This window comes from Amphibalanus amphitrite, unplaced genomic scaffold (assembly GCF_019059575.1).
Source record: "Amphibalanus amphitrite isolate SeventyFive unplaced genomic scaffold, NRLGWU_Aamphi_draft 001955F_arrow, whole genome shotgun sequence".
Lineage (NCBI taxonomy): Eukaryota > Metazoa > Arthropoda > Thecostraca > Balanomorpha > Balanidae > Amphibalanus > Amphibalanus amphitrite.
The window spans coordinates 64,594-79,432 of record NW_024883448.1 but is presented as its reverse complement, the minus strand read 5'-3'; the positions used below and the strand labels follow the sequence as shown (position 1 = coordinate 79,432).

General features: G+C 45.4%; 1 protein-coding gene across 1 annotated transcript; it reads left to right on the top strand.

Annotated features, from left to right (window-relative positions):
- The first annotated feature begins 1,451 nt into the window (after nucleotides 1-1,451).
- On the top strand, nucleotides 1,452-14,319 carry LOC122375914 (E3 ubiquitin-protein ligase HUWE1-like). The gene is made up of 8 exons (XM_043355492.1): nucleotides 1,452-1,849; nucleotides 3,991-4,212; nucleotides 5,949-6,076; nucleotides 9,300-9,359; nucleotides 11,428-11,514; nucleotides 11,886-11,982; nucleotides 13,208-13,254; nucleotides 13,977-14,319. Exons 1-8 carry the CDS (start codon nucleotides 1,774-1,776, stop codon nucleotides 14,097-14,099), a joined length of 840 nt encoding a protein of 279 aa, XP_043211427.1. The 5' UTR covers nucleotides 1,452-1,773; the 3' UTR covers nucleotides 14,100-14,319.
- The last annotated feature ends 520 nt before the right edge of the window (nucleotides 14,320-14,839 follow it).

Below are 14,839 nucleotides of genomic sequence, written 5' to 3'. Positions count from 1 at the left end.
GACAGCTTTAAAAAAAAAACACCACACACACACGCACACACATTCGATAGCTTATTGAGAATAACATGCCTTGTCTGCTTAATGCAGGAAAATATTTTTTCACTTTTTAGAAACAGCAAAACAACAAGCCATGTCAACTATCTAAACAATTTTTATGGAAACTGCCATAGCTAGCTTAAAGTTCCACAACGTTTCCGGAGCACCGTACCCAAACTCAGTTCATGTTACAAGAAAAAACAGTAATAATGCCTCCTAATTTTGAATGAAATATAGGTATGCGTAATTTGATTTGGAAAGCAACACATTTCCGCACATCATTTTAGCAAAATTACTATTTTCTTCAGCCATCAGGTTACACAAAACTATAGTAAACTTTATGATCTAGTTTACACAAAACCAAAGCCCCGATTTTAACAAATGTAGATTAAATTTAAAAAAAAAAAATTTTAAAAAATGTATCGTGGAGAAAATGAAAAGTGTAGATTTGTAAAGCCGGGATATTTCACGGATTACGCACTTAAAGAAATATCTTCACCTTTCTTTGAGCCACCAGCCTTCACCCAAGTTTTACACGAATGTAGTGAAGCAGACAATGTGGCAACTCAAAATTGTGATGGTTTGAGATAATTGACGGTAAAAGAAAAAGCAACACAAGGTTCCTTACCCTCGTTTTTTTCACATGGGTTCAGATGAGGCTTCAACTGTTGCCGACCTGAGGAGCTATAAGGACTTGAGCTTTCCAAAACTCAATTTCTAAGGGCACTGAGCAGTGTTTGGCTTTCACACGAATGCGATAGTAAGTTATATGAAGTTGACAAAGCAAGCAAAGCAAAGCATGATGCCCCGCGCGTCCGCCCGCGACCACGCCCCGCGTCCGACTCCCGACCGCCGCGTGACCCGAGGCGCCCGGCGGTCACGTGACCTACCGGCCGGGACTGCAAACGGCCTTCACCACCATTCTTGTATGACGTCATATCCTACTGAGGTGCTGATTGGTCGGAATTCGATACCTGAAGGTAATTATCTGCCGTAGTTATTTTTGTTTCATTGTTTTGCGTGTTTTCTTATATGAAATGTAATTAAAAAATTTATCATATTTTAATCACCATTAAAACATAACTGAATAGGTATAAAAGAGAACTCGATATATACTTTCCTTGTTTTTAAGAATTCCGGAATTAGATACCCGAGGGAGCAAAGAGGGAGCAAGTTGCCACGCTGATTTAATACCTCATAGTCGAAAGGTGGGCTACTAGAACCAAAAATTGCTGTGTTTGTAAATAAATAAGTGATTTGAGGGCAAAAAATGCCCGGATTTAAACTTCTAAAATTATTTTGAACATAAAATATTTCAGTTTGAGGGATGTTAAGGCCTCTGAGGGTAGGTACTTTTTAGGTATCAAATAGTTCCTCTGCGAAAGTTCCGTCGTGAAAACGGCCATTACAGCAGAACCACCGATGTACAGCACACAAACCTGCCAGAATTCAGCTTTCGAACCAACCCATGTGACAACCGCGGCCGTCGCGGTGGCGCGGGCGGTAGCGGACGCTGGGTGACCTTTTCGGTTGACCCGAGTCTGACCTTTGCACCGCGTCCGGGTTGTGAAGCGACCGGCGACTGTGACGGCGACCAGAGGCTCTTCGTCTTTCGGTGCGGCCACAGCGCTCGCGCTGCCTCCCTCTCCCTCTCACCAGGACTTGCCGCAACTCACCAGAACTCACCAGAACTCACCAGAACTCACCGGAACTCATCGGAACTCACCGTCAGCCGATATGACCGCTCACATCTCCGGGAGAAGCGGGCTGCTGCCGCTGTCTTTGATGGCCGTCTGTGTCGTAATGGCATCAGGTGAGGAAAGCAGCGTGAGCATCCGAGACATCATCATGTTAACATCATCAGCAGCAGGAACAGCAGCAGCAGGTGGCGAGAAAGTAACTCGATGATTTTTGGTATGCACTGTCTTTATTATAGGCGTTGGTGGTGGTAGCTCATTCCGTAACACAAAGGCCGCAAATTTACACTGCGGTTTGCGATCAGCACCATAATGTGTTATAGTGGCATTTGCCGATAAGAAACAATGGCTGCTGTTAGACAATCAATAAGAACATCAGTAGGTAATTTGCCATAGTTCCCCTCACGTTGCGATCAAATCTGATAGGTATGTATACAGTGTTGGTAAGAATTCAAATCGAGCATTCGATATTTTGGATAGCGTGACATTACAATACATAGATACAATTGGATAGCGGAGTGTAATCGCCACGCCGATTGTGGATTGCTCTTGATCGTCAATACATACATACATACATACATACATACATACATACAATCTTGCTACATTCAAATCAAGCTCAATGCTGTCGTGTGATGCCGCTAATGTTATTGTTTATATCACATCTCAGTCGTGGAGTTTCTCAACGAAGGAGACAATCAGGGCTTTTATTCGCGGAATATTCAGATGGTTTTGAGTGAATCGCTGATGTGTAGAGAAGGCATACAGACATATCTTGGAAACAAGACAACAAAACCTGTTATTTAGTCAGCGTCCATCACGCCGGAAATTATTACAGGGATAACTACATGAAAGCCAGTACCTTCAGGCACAATAGGCCATTCATCATATGGACAAAGCTTGAGGAAAGTCCGCGACTATTACTTATCGTTTTAGTTTTTGCTGACTCACACAGGAGAGGCTAAACAAGCATCATGAAGCTTTGTATATAGCGCCACAGCAAGGCAAATGCGAAATGTTAACGTGTAAGCTTAGGTATGAAAAAGTTAACGAAAATTGCAATTAGCGAAAATTCAAATTAGCTCACTTGTCTACACCACAACGCCAAAAATCAGACATGTAAAGCGGTAGAAGTTCCTCTGAAACAAGTCGGTTTACTTCTTCGACCTAATGAAACATGATATATATATCGTGTAGTTCAGCTGCTATTTAAGTTGCTCGTCAGGTTACATAACCAATCCCTTTGACAGAGTCACTTAGCTAGCGAACCGTATACCACCGTGTCTGAGTGTCTGAATGGCTGTCTGAGTGAATGAACGCCTAAAAGTGTGCTCAGAAAAGAGTCATCTCAGGAAAGCCTGAGCCAACACATATAGTTGTATATCGATCTATGAATGGAAAAGATGGCACTCAGGGTAAATAGTGAACGCTGTCAACTGTCTAAGGATGTGCATCAGGCATGTCAGAACATTAATAAAATTCGCTATAGCGACTTTCCGGCATTATTTGTTAGCCAGTTGTCAACAAAAGAAGTGTGTTGTTGGTCCGACTTGTTTGAGGCTGTCCTCGTTAAATGCTCTATAGCTAGAACTGGAAGAAATTCATAGACAGTATTTCAATGAGGTTTGAAATCGCAATCCATGAAACATAATATAACAAAGTACATTTTTTGTCACATACCCCTTCAGCATAGGCGGCGGAACGGGGAGGGCACCTGGGCACCGTGCCCCCCTTTGATTTTGGCATTTTAACTTTAGCCCTAATGGGCGTTGCATGGAAGCAAAAGTCGGCAGTGTCCCCCCCCCCCCTTGATTGAAGGTGTTCCGCCGCTACGGCCTTCAACTGGCCATCCTCCTTCACAAATTTCGGCAATTGTGAGAGCCTACCTTCCCCTGGGCACGTGTTTGATGGGTGGTGGCAGGGGGTCGGAAAACGTACCCAGGTCACCCCGAGCCCCAAACATCCAACCAACTGTACCACCAGGTGGGCTAAAATAAACTTTTTATTTTGTTTTATTTATGAGGATCTAACTAACCACTTCAAACCGTCGATCATCTTCAAACGATGCTTTCTAGCGGATTGTAATGTAGTAGTATTAGTGGAGGGACGAGAGGAGCGGATATATAACCTCAACTGCTCATTTCTTTATTCTACTACCAAGTCACCTAAGCCGTAATCACCGCACCATACTAGTATGTGGAAGGCTTTTGATGTCAATACATACGTACATACAATAAAAAACACCTTTCTTTTTCAGGCCGACCGCACGGCATCGACCTGTCGCTCTTACCATCCTTCCCTGAGGAGCTGGAAACCACCACCACTACCACCACGACCACCACAACGTCGACCACGACTCCTAAACCCACGCTGCCGACGATACCGACGGTTCGCGTCCCGTCGGTAACGACAGTGGAGATCAACACAGGAACGGGAGCCGACGCGGCGGCAGTGGACACCCCCTGTGGTCCGGCCATCGGTGAGTGAGCGCCCCACGCGCTCCTGATTAGACACACACCCCCTGTGGCCCGGCCATTGGTGAGTGAGCCGCCCCACGCGCTCCTGATTAGACACACACCCCCTGTGGCCCGGCCATTGGTGAGTGAGCTGCCCCACGCGCTCCTGATTAGACACACACCCCCTGTGGCCCGGCCATTGGTGAGTGAGCCGCCCCACGCGCTCCTGATTAGACACACACCCCCTGTGGCCCGGCCATTGGTGAGTGAGCTGCCCCACGCGCTTCTGGTTAGACACAAGAAAGACTCGGTTGGTGCTGTCGCGTGAGGAGTTTTGTTAAGTTATATGTCAGGTTTCAGTCTCTTTAGCTTAGCTGCTCATAAAAGCCCGTTAACCCTAGAACGCCTAGGGGGGGTTGTATCAACCCCCCCCCTGAGGTTTTTTCGAAGTGCACGCTAAACGGCTTGTCGTAGCGGGCTGAAATTTTCAATACCCTCTGGGGCAGCCTTTGCGCATCTTTTGCCGAAAAAAATGATCGGGTCATGTCAGGTCACGGAGTTATGACGTCATAAGAGGTACAGCCTCCGGCCGACAGTTACCAAATGTGTGCGCCGAATCCCTAGGTTTTCTGCCGGTGATACCCACATTGTTTGATGGATCATGATGAAACTTTCCATGCATGTTGGGGCAAGCATTGGCTATCGTGTGGTGCAAGAAAATTGACCGGGTCAGGTCAGGTCACGGAGCTATGACGTCACAAGAGGAACAGCGTCCGGTACTATTTTTGAAAAGCGCCCGAACCACTATTTTGCTAATTCTTGTCACCTCAATGGGAATATGCAGCAATATTAGCTTCTATAGGGAGCAAATGGACCTCCCAAATCCAAAAATACAATCAGATTACAAAATTTAAATTTTGATTTTTCGAATTTCTGCCGCCGACTGTGACCTTGCCGACTTCCGGCGCTCCCAACGCGCCATTTTTAGAGCTAGGGAAACGAAATACATACCAAACGATAGAAAATTGATCAAGGAACACGATAGTGAAGGTTTCAAGTCGATATCTCCCACCGTTTTGCCGCTATCACCGCGGAAAGTTGAAAAAGTTTGATTTTTTTCGGAAAATTTGACCTTTGACCGGTCAAAAGTAGGTCAAATGTTGACCTAGGACCAAAAAATATACCACCAATCGCGAGATCTCGTCGAGAGCAATCCGTTGTTTTTTTCCGCTAAGCTCTACGACCTTCCGTTTCGAAACGCCAGGGGGGGTCGTAATAACCCCCCCCCCCCCTGGTCGTTCGTGTTATGAGAAAAGGCCTGGTCGTGCGAGGGCTAATCTCATCATGTCAATCATCATCATGTAATGTAATGTAGCTCAATGTGTGACTGTAAGTCAGATGTTAGCATCGGAGTGGTGATCTAACTCACTCAGTATTCATTATCATAACTCCATAACTCTGTTTACTAGCCGTAGGCACTAGGCTATGTAACTCACTATTATCCTAACTCTATAACTCTGCCTCTAGCCGTCGGCACTAGGCTATGTAACTCACTATTATCCTAACTCTATAACTCTGCCTCTAGCCGTCGGCACTAGGCTATGTAACTCACTATTATCCTAACTCTATAACTCTGCCTCTAGCCGTAGGCACTAGGCTATGTAACTCACTATTATCCTAACTCTATAACTCTGCCTCTAGCCGTAGGCACTAGGCTATGTAACTCACTATTATCCTAACTCTATAACTCTGCCTCCAGCCGTCGGCACCGGGGTCGGAATCGGTATCAAGGAGGATAACGTGAAGCGACGAGCCGACGCCAAGACGGCGGCTCAGGGTGGATGCGGCCCGTTCCTGGCGGAGGTTGTCGGTGACACCACCACCAAGGTGAGATAGTGGGAATCAGGCTTTAGAACTCCGTGGGGAATGGGATCCTATACTACAGCTGATGACGTTCAGGTCCTGAGGCGGGAGATCCGCTTTTGATTAAATTTAGAAAGGTAATCGGATTGAACTTTTGGCATAATACCATACCTAAGTTTTCCTTGCCTTCCAGTATTTAGGATTTAGCCAAAAGGTTTCAGCGTTTTGGTATAATACCATAACAAAGTTTTCCTTGTGTTGAGGTTTGGTTAGCATTTGGTATTTACCAGGACTGCGCAGCGTGTCATGTTTTTGTGTTCTTGTGTGTGTTTGTGTACCCCTACTATGACCGCCTCTGCGGGTTACCGGGCACCGCCGTGTCTGGCGCCTGGCGCCGCCGCTGCCCGACCTGCCCCGAGGTCAGGGTCGTCCCGCGCGATGCAGCCTGCTGTGTGGGGTGAGCAGGCTAGTCGTGTCTATATCGCCGTGAATAAACCAGTGTCCGAGTAGAAGGGTTCAACCGTCACAAATCATATTGAGCCGAAAACGATCATCAGTAGTAAGAAAGAAGACCATGTTTAAACCCGCGCCCTGCTGGGGGTGGTGTGTTTGAACACCCCCCCCCCTTGTAGTTTTTCGCGAATATCTCAAAAAACGGCGGCGCCGAGCGCCACCGTTTTTGGTACACCTTATCATACATCAATTCTACACATGTTGTGAAAATTTCAGACCAAGGTCATTCAAGGTCAGGTCACCAGGTCACTTGAAGTGACCTCACATCATAAAAAGTTTCTATGTCGGTCATAGCTACACCGAGTAACCGATCGCTTTGAAACTTTCAGCGATTGCAAAGAGCAATAGCATGTACGTACAAAATGTATATCTCATAATTTTGATATCGATGACCTAAGGTCAGGTCAATTTTGCGACCTCCCCATTATAAGTCAATGGGAGATAATTGAAATGCGCCTCTTTTGGACGAAAGACGTCATAAACACTCCCAAACACCGAATTACAAGTGGTTTAGACACACTGAACATGAAAATGGTGTCCGTGACCCTTGTTTATGCCCTGAGGTCATCTTAGGTCACGAATGGTATCTAACAGTTTTTTGCAAATAACTTTTGAAAGAGGCATGCTAGAGCGATGAAAACGCCTTAGATGTGTTCAGCTTGACGATACGGATCGACTGATATGCAACATGACCCTTTCCGGTCAGATCATGACCTTGACCTGAGGTCAAATTTTCAAGTTGACCTTTCAAGGTCAAGGTATAGTTCATTCGATGCGTCTTGACGAGAGGAACACGATGCCGGTAAAAGTAAGCTCGTACAGGGCTTGGGTCAAAAGTTATTGCAGAAACGCTGTTTCCGAAAAAATCGGCTATTTTTGCAGTTTTTGCCCCCTGCAGGCAAAACCGTTGACGTTAGGTCAAATCTGAGAGATTTACTCAGAAAGGGCGCTATTAGGGCTATCGAATGCGCTTTTCCGCGGCGCTGTAGCTCTATTGGTTCCCGAGTTATGCGTTGGCTTCTTGGAAATTTTCGACATTCGACCTGGAAATCGGCGAAATTTTGCCTTCAATGACCTCTGGTGACCTGACCTTTGACCTGACCAAAAAATTGACTGAAGTGATTTCGTCATTATTATTGACGTTCTTTCGAACACCGCCTTCCGCGTATCGCTACGTGGCCCAGGAGCCGAGTTACAAGGGGGGGGGGTGTTCAAACACCCCCCCCCCCAGCAGGGCGTGGAAATCCAGGACCCCCAGCCGGGCGCGGGTTAATTGTTTTAGTATTTCGCCTTGTTGTCATAACAGTCAATCGGCCGGCAAATCAGTTGCTTCGTCTTACCTTGTCTTATCTTGTCTTATTTTTATCGGAAATTTCTACCTGGCTGGCCTTTGTACTGTCGTTGCTCTAAAAGATCCATGTCGATGTACCTGAATGTCTTCAAACTCAACTCCTGAGTCCTGGCATACACTGAAGTAACCCCCACCTCCATTCAATAACCAATTCCCCCCCCCCCAAAAAAAAAACGCCGAATGGTGCCGACGACGGCCAATTAGAGTGAAGCAAGGATGTGTGCACCCCATTTACGCATAGTATCAAGCATCAACAAATGTTAGTGGGTGCGTTAGAAGGTCTAACTTCGGACAGGATCTTGGAGCACGTGTTCTTACATGCGACATGGCGTGCATTTTTGTACACAAATAATATAGGTGGGACGGAATGCTATTTGGGTGTATCCTGAGAAACAGGTAGGCGTTGGGTGATGTTATTGGATTTTTTAGCAAACCGAACATACCTAATGTAATAACAATGACGAGTATGCTATCACGTGTGTGCGATACTCAGGACAACGTTTACTAATCGTAAAGGTAATGTTATTTGTAATTACGGAGCGAACGAAGCGAGCGTAGTCTTTCCTTAGATTAGCGGAGTTTTCTGAGAACCAGTCGCGTATGAATAACATTTGGGTAGGTATGCTCGTGCATCCTACTGGAAGCAAGTGCGGTTTACGGTGTAGCAGACATTAGACAATCAATGCGCACGTAGGTAAATGAATGTTGCTCCGGAAAGCGGCCATTGATCCTGTGACGTACATGGCGGCTACAATAAAATAATTTTGCGATATCCTGAACCGGACACGTAGCACCATGCGAAAACCTTATTAATTCGGCTGGTCGAGAACAATGGCAAATATTGCATGCCTTCCCTCGACATTTAGATAGAATAGTAAGTAATCATTCTATTGGTCGTGTACGTGCCCACGACTAACGTTTCTGCCGAAGAACAAAAGAAAATTATTTTTACGTTTTATAAAGCACTATTGTGTTTGTTCTGAGAATGAAGACTTGCATAGACCTGTTGATAAATGTTATGACGTTGTTAGAACCTTTTATTCTGATATTCTCGAAATGACATGAGAAGACATACCAATATCCGAGCGTGCCTAGCTATTATGGCTGTAGGAAAAGTACTAATAAAATTGCGCTGAAAAGTACAAAGGACTCTTGATACCACTTCTCCGAAACAGTATTCAGAATAAAAGCATGCTAACGATATTTAGATACATACCTACATTATTCGTGTAACATTATTCGTGCTTACTCACTGCCGGATCCTTTACTGCTACCTACTTGTCACGTGTTTCCAATCGCATCATTTTTGCGAAGGCGCCTTGTGATGCTCCGCAGCGGCTCAGGATCGTAATAATTTGCCTTTTGTTTTTTTTTTTTCGCCAGGTTGCTGGAAAGGATGACCTGACTGCCAAATCGTTAACGACTGTTGTTGGAATCGATGATGTAAGTATACTCAGTATTACGTCACACATGACCTAATAAATGAGTGTCAGATGCAATATCATCATGCGGTGTTGGAATTGTAAACTCTTTTCTTTGAAGTGTCTTTTCTTTAAGTGTGTATGTTTTAGGCTCGTGTATTGCTAAGGTGAATCTAACTGTCCATAGAACAATGGTCAAGTGTGCTGAAAATGCTCTGCTGATAGGTATAGGTATTTCATCCAAGAAACGGAATAGCCACCCCAGTCTGTACGTCACGAAAGCCTTCACCTTAACAAATTGGTACCGCCGCTGTGGCATGGTTGACGTATAATACCTCCACATTCGGTGTGGAAGATCAATTGATCAAAGAATTAAAAGATGACCTCCGGCAGCCTCTTCCTTGTCAAAAGAGCTGGCAGTAATTGGGAAATGTTCAGTCAGCCCTGTATAAGAGAAATTCCCGGCTGCGAAGATAATATGAAATAAAAGATGTTTAATAAATCCTTGCCAATAATAAATCATTTCGTTCGGTGGCATCTCCTGGGGGCATGACCTCGTGAACGTCGATATAATGTTTCAGTGCAATTACTACAGCGAGTATTATTTGATGATTTCTTTCTGCAAAAGTACGTGTACACTAGTGATTGAAGTTTTCTTTTGCTTTCTTTCTACCCTGTGTTATGTATTTTTATCAGATGTCGTCTGTCTAGTCATAATGCACAACCAGCAATCATTGAAAACTGATTTCACCTGATGCATAACGCATTTCAACCAGTGGCGGCGGAAGGTATTTTGGGATGGGGGGGCACACCTGATCCTTCCCGGAACCTAGGGTACCCCCAAATCTAGTTTTCTCACCGGTTTTAGGCCACTTATTTTTCACCTCTTGGCCTTTACAACAAAAATAAAAAATAAAACATTTGCAAATAAGTGAGATAATTAGTCTCATCTGAGTCAAGAAACTACCTTTTTGGTAACCTGGAATAAACGTTTAAAGCTTCCACACATGAGCTGTCAAGTCAGGTACGGGGACCCGCAGTTGCTACTGTACAGCGACCCTGAGTAAATTGTCCCAGCACCCTCACAGGGAACAACGATAAGCTGTCAGAGGGCACGCACAGAAAACCTCAGCTGCTCTTGTGCAGGGACCGGCAGTCGATATCAATGTTATCGGTTGTTACTGGACAGGACAGACGGCTAGAGTTGGGGTTCGTGTACAATAGCAACTGCGGGTCCCCGTACAGAGGGGGATTTTTTTACTTAAATAGGTATTGTCTTCCATTCAGCTTTTCTTTGAGGCCCTCGGCCGCTAATATGGGGAGGACAAGCTGCCCCGACGGTTCCTGGCCCTTTGAAACTTTGCGGGGGCAGAGACCCCCACGGCCCCAGAGTTGTGGGGGCAGGCTGCCCCCATGCTGCCCCCCGGCTCACGCGCCTATGCCGGCTGGCGTCTGGCAGAGTCGCGGGGAAAGGCCTGTGGCACGCTCAGACGCACTTTCGTGACGTCCGTGCCGGGTTACTCGCGTTCCGTCCTACTCTTCCAGACTTCGGTTACCGGTAGCTCGTAGATAGCTCTGCTTGATTTCTGAGCATTATGTGTGGAGGGCGTTTGGTGGAAATAGTCCGTCACGGACTAGCTCGCCGGATAGCCCGTCGTGAAAACGGCTATTATCAATCCAAGTTACTCGCTATATCAACTTAATAAAAAGGTACTCAGCCAAACTGGCATATGTTCCTGACGTAGGTAGTATGGAAGTATTGTGGTACTTCGTCGATAACAATTTTGGGGGGGCAAAAAGATATGTTTGCCCCCCCCCCCACCCTGGAAGATGGGGGGGCGCCGTGCCCCCGCTGCCCCCCCGCTTCCGCCGCCACTGATTTCAACGATCATAGAGAATTGATCTCATCTGATTATAATTCGCATTCGTTTCAGGCTACATTGAGGTAAAACAATTGTTTAAAAAAACCCGGTGTAGCCTCAGTGTAGCCCGAAACGAATACGAATTAGGTACAACCATTTACCTGAGGAAGATTAGAAATGTCACTTCGTCAATACCTCACCTGATGGGTTATCTATATGTGTTTACAGATCGCCATTGGCCTCAGCCAGTCACACACGGGAGCTTTGGTAGATACCGGTGACAAGCAGGCCCCATCCAAGGCCATCGCTTCAGTGGTAAGCAAATACATAATTCAACCAGTCACAGCCGGTAGATGCCGGTAGATACCAGGTAGATCACAGATGGTAGATACCGGTAACAAGTCAGCCCCATCATAGGCCATCAATTCAGTTGTAAGCATGGTATATTAGTATTCAGTGATCACTTCACAGATTAAGAGTGTGGGGGTTGTCATGTAAGTGGTTTTGTTTTCTGCAGGGAACGATCAAGATTGTGCGCCTGGCGCAATAGAAGTGTCAACCAAAAATAAAACAAACAGGGGAAAAGGTAATAGTTGGAAACGAAATAGAACCAAACAGGCAAGACACTGCCGTTATTTTCAAAAGTTGAGGTGCACATCAGACCCGCTTCTTCCCCCCCCCCCCAGGCCCAGGCATCAGGCATTGCCAGCAAACAGCAGAAGACCACGCACGCGGGATCAGGGACGGTAACTTCGGATGGCGTCAACGTCACCAACACTGCCAGTGAGTGGTATACCAGTACTGTCGAATTTTACATGAATTATCAAGTTATCAAATTATGAATTTATGAAAATTATGAAAATCAAAATTATGAAATTATGAGTCCATTATCAAAATGCGAGCCTTCTTCAAAAAGTTCGTTATATGTAGAAACTTTCAACATTTATTTATATGCTAGAGTCCTAGATGATAGTAATTGTATCGTTGTTCTTCAGTTCTCGCATTGAATCGCTTGAACATCAAAAAACTCCGAGGCAATGTCGCAAAACTCAAGCTGAAATTATTCAGAAAGTAATAAATTATACGGCTCAATCTATTCGATTCAAAACAACCGGCTCAACGATAACGATGCGTTTGTTGATGAAAGCGTAGATGCATATCGAACACTGATGCGATCTTACGAGCTCTGAGGAATAACTCCGTTATTTTTGATTAGCAACAACTTTGGACTGCACCATCGAAACGGTCAGCACGGGGAGACCTGGATTGTGTGAGAGAGTGAGAGAGAGAGAGAGAGAGAGAGAGAGAGAGAGAGAGAGAGAGAGAGAGAGAGAGAGAGAGAGAGAGAGAGAGAGAGAGAGAGAGAGCGAGAGCGAGAGAGAGAGAGAGAGAGGAGAGAGAGAGAGAGAGAGAGAGAGAGAGAGAGAGAGAGAGAGAGAGAGAGAGAGAGAGAGAGAGAGAGAGAGAGAGAGAGAGAGAGATTGATCCGGATACCAATTTTGATTTATCAACATCAATACTGATATCCACAGAAACTTAGATTATATGAAACTGTGCAGTATGCAACAAAATAAAAGCAAACAAATATATTTGGAATTTATTGGGACGGTTTACAGACAATGCCCAAAGCAAAGTCTGATCCGCTAAGCCTAAGAGTAAGACATTAGCTGATGAAAGCTGCTGCCAGAACAATACATACATACGGATACCATAAGATCTACCTATACCTAAATGCATTTGAACGAGAGGGAGGGATACGTGAACTGCCATTCTGTATCAACTTCTGGGGCTGTTAGAGGCAGCGGATTGTTCATTCACCGCAGTTCCATGAAATGTTACCATTTATTCCCTATGCGCTGTGCAGCACGTTGATGACGCAGTATGCACGTTATGACTTAGTAGTGATTAGGAAACCCTCTGTGACTTTTACTTCTTTACCATACGTCCTAATTTGAACGTCACAAAACTGGTGCTAATACGGCATAACTGAATTGAACATTTATTTCAGGTGATGGAATCAAAGCTGATGTGCTAACACAAATCAACTGCGGAAAGGTAAGCTGTGAACTCTAGGACACTGAAGTGTGAAGCTAGGTAAAGGAAAAAAATGAAGCTAGATGAGTAAGCTAGCTTGGTGTTTGATGTTGCATTTGTAAAAAAATATGAATAATCTTACACTAAACGCTTCAGCGACCTGCTCCGCACTGCGACGTCTCTTGAACAAACCGTGCTCGAGCTCCGGAGATTTTGCCTGTGTTCGATGTCTCCCGGACGACAAAGATTCTTCGTCGTTGTCGTTCAATGTCGCACGTACGGCGAAGATTCTACGCGACGTTGCGTAGAAGTTTTGTCGTCCGCGTGGAATCTTTTGAGCGTACTAAGGTCGGAAAAGAGACAATAATGGCGCACACTTCGAAAGCGGCGCGGCAGCTGTATACAGTAGTTGCTTACATGTGTGTACGTGGTTTCCATGAAAACATTAGAACTGGCAATTTTGCATACGTTTCTATAAAAAAACGAGCAAATGGGATGGATTCGAAAGTGATGAACATTCACAATGCGCAAGTGGCGCACAAAATGGCCGACCACGCCGTCGTACTGTGTGCCTCATCGAACGCAGCGTATATATTTTGCGTAGAAAGTTCTTTGTCCGAGGAGACTGCAAACACGCTCATTGCTTCTCACACTAATTTCCCCAGTACCTTGGAGTGCAATTCTGTCACATACCTCACTTGATGGAGTTTTTAACTGAACACCCATCTTCCCTTTATCGACAGAACGGTACCAAGTGTGCTGGGCCCAATATCAAGCTACCAATCGGTAAGCCGAAGCTGCCGAAGGTGCCCAAGCCGACGTTGAAGCCCACGAAGAAGCCATTCCTTCCTAAACTGGTGGTGTGATGCGGTGAAATCCCCAACGAAGAGACTCTCTACATACTGTCCTGCGTGTGAGGAGGCGGAGAGGGGGTATTATCATCCCCCTGGAGGTGTAGCCAGAAGCAGGTCATCAACATAGCGCACGTGTACAATAATTGATTTTAGCGCATAACCACAGTGTAGTGTGATTATGATTGACTGAAACGACTTGAATCGGCTGATACAATAAACTTTGACAGCGGTGCATGGGGGTTTGGAGAAATGTGCAGCATGCAGCAAAGGAACCTGATAGATACCCTTCTACAAGACAATTATACACACCACTTCTACAATTAATGAACTGGCCACTCGGGGGTAATCAATTTATGCAAATAGGGTAGTCTCGGTAAGGACGAGCCCAACCAAAAGTGTCAGTTAATTTGTGTCACAGCGCAAAGCTACGCCAAAGTGAATTACTTTTCTCGTTTTGCTTCCTGTCAATTATTGCGTATGTAACTGACTATTGATTAGGTGTGCGAGATGACTGTTGAGTACCCCACAACCCTTCCACGAACCGCAGACTATCTCCGCTAGGATTTGCATATGTTACGCATACATGCTACGAGCTCGTTTTGATCTAGCGTAAGCGGCAAGCGCCCACCTGGGGGATCGAATTCAACATCCCCTCTGTTTTCTTGAGCAACCCATGAACCGTGTAAGCTAGCGACGTAGGGCCCACCTACCTAAGAAATTTGGTGTTTCTAGGTGCCATAGGAGCCAATCGC

Excerpts from the sequence above, each read along its gene's own strand:
- LOC122375914 (XM_043355492.1), top strand. The coding sequence starts at position 1,774 with ATGACCGCTCACATCTCCGGGAGAAGCGGGCTGCTGCCGCTGTCTTTG. Across the intron at positions 4,213-5,948 it reads CCCCTGTGGTCCGGCCATCG|CCGTCGGCACCGGGGTCGGA; the intron begins GTGAGTGAGCGC and ends CTCTGCCTCCAG. Across the intron at positions 11,515-11,885 it reads CCAAGGCCATCGCTTCAGTG|GCCCAGGCATCAGGCATTGC; the intron begins GTAAGCAAATAC and ends CCCCCCCCCCAG.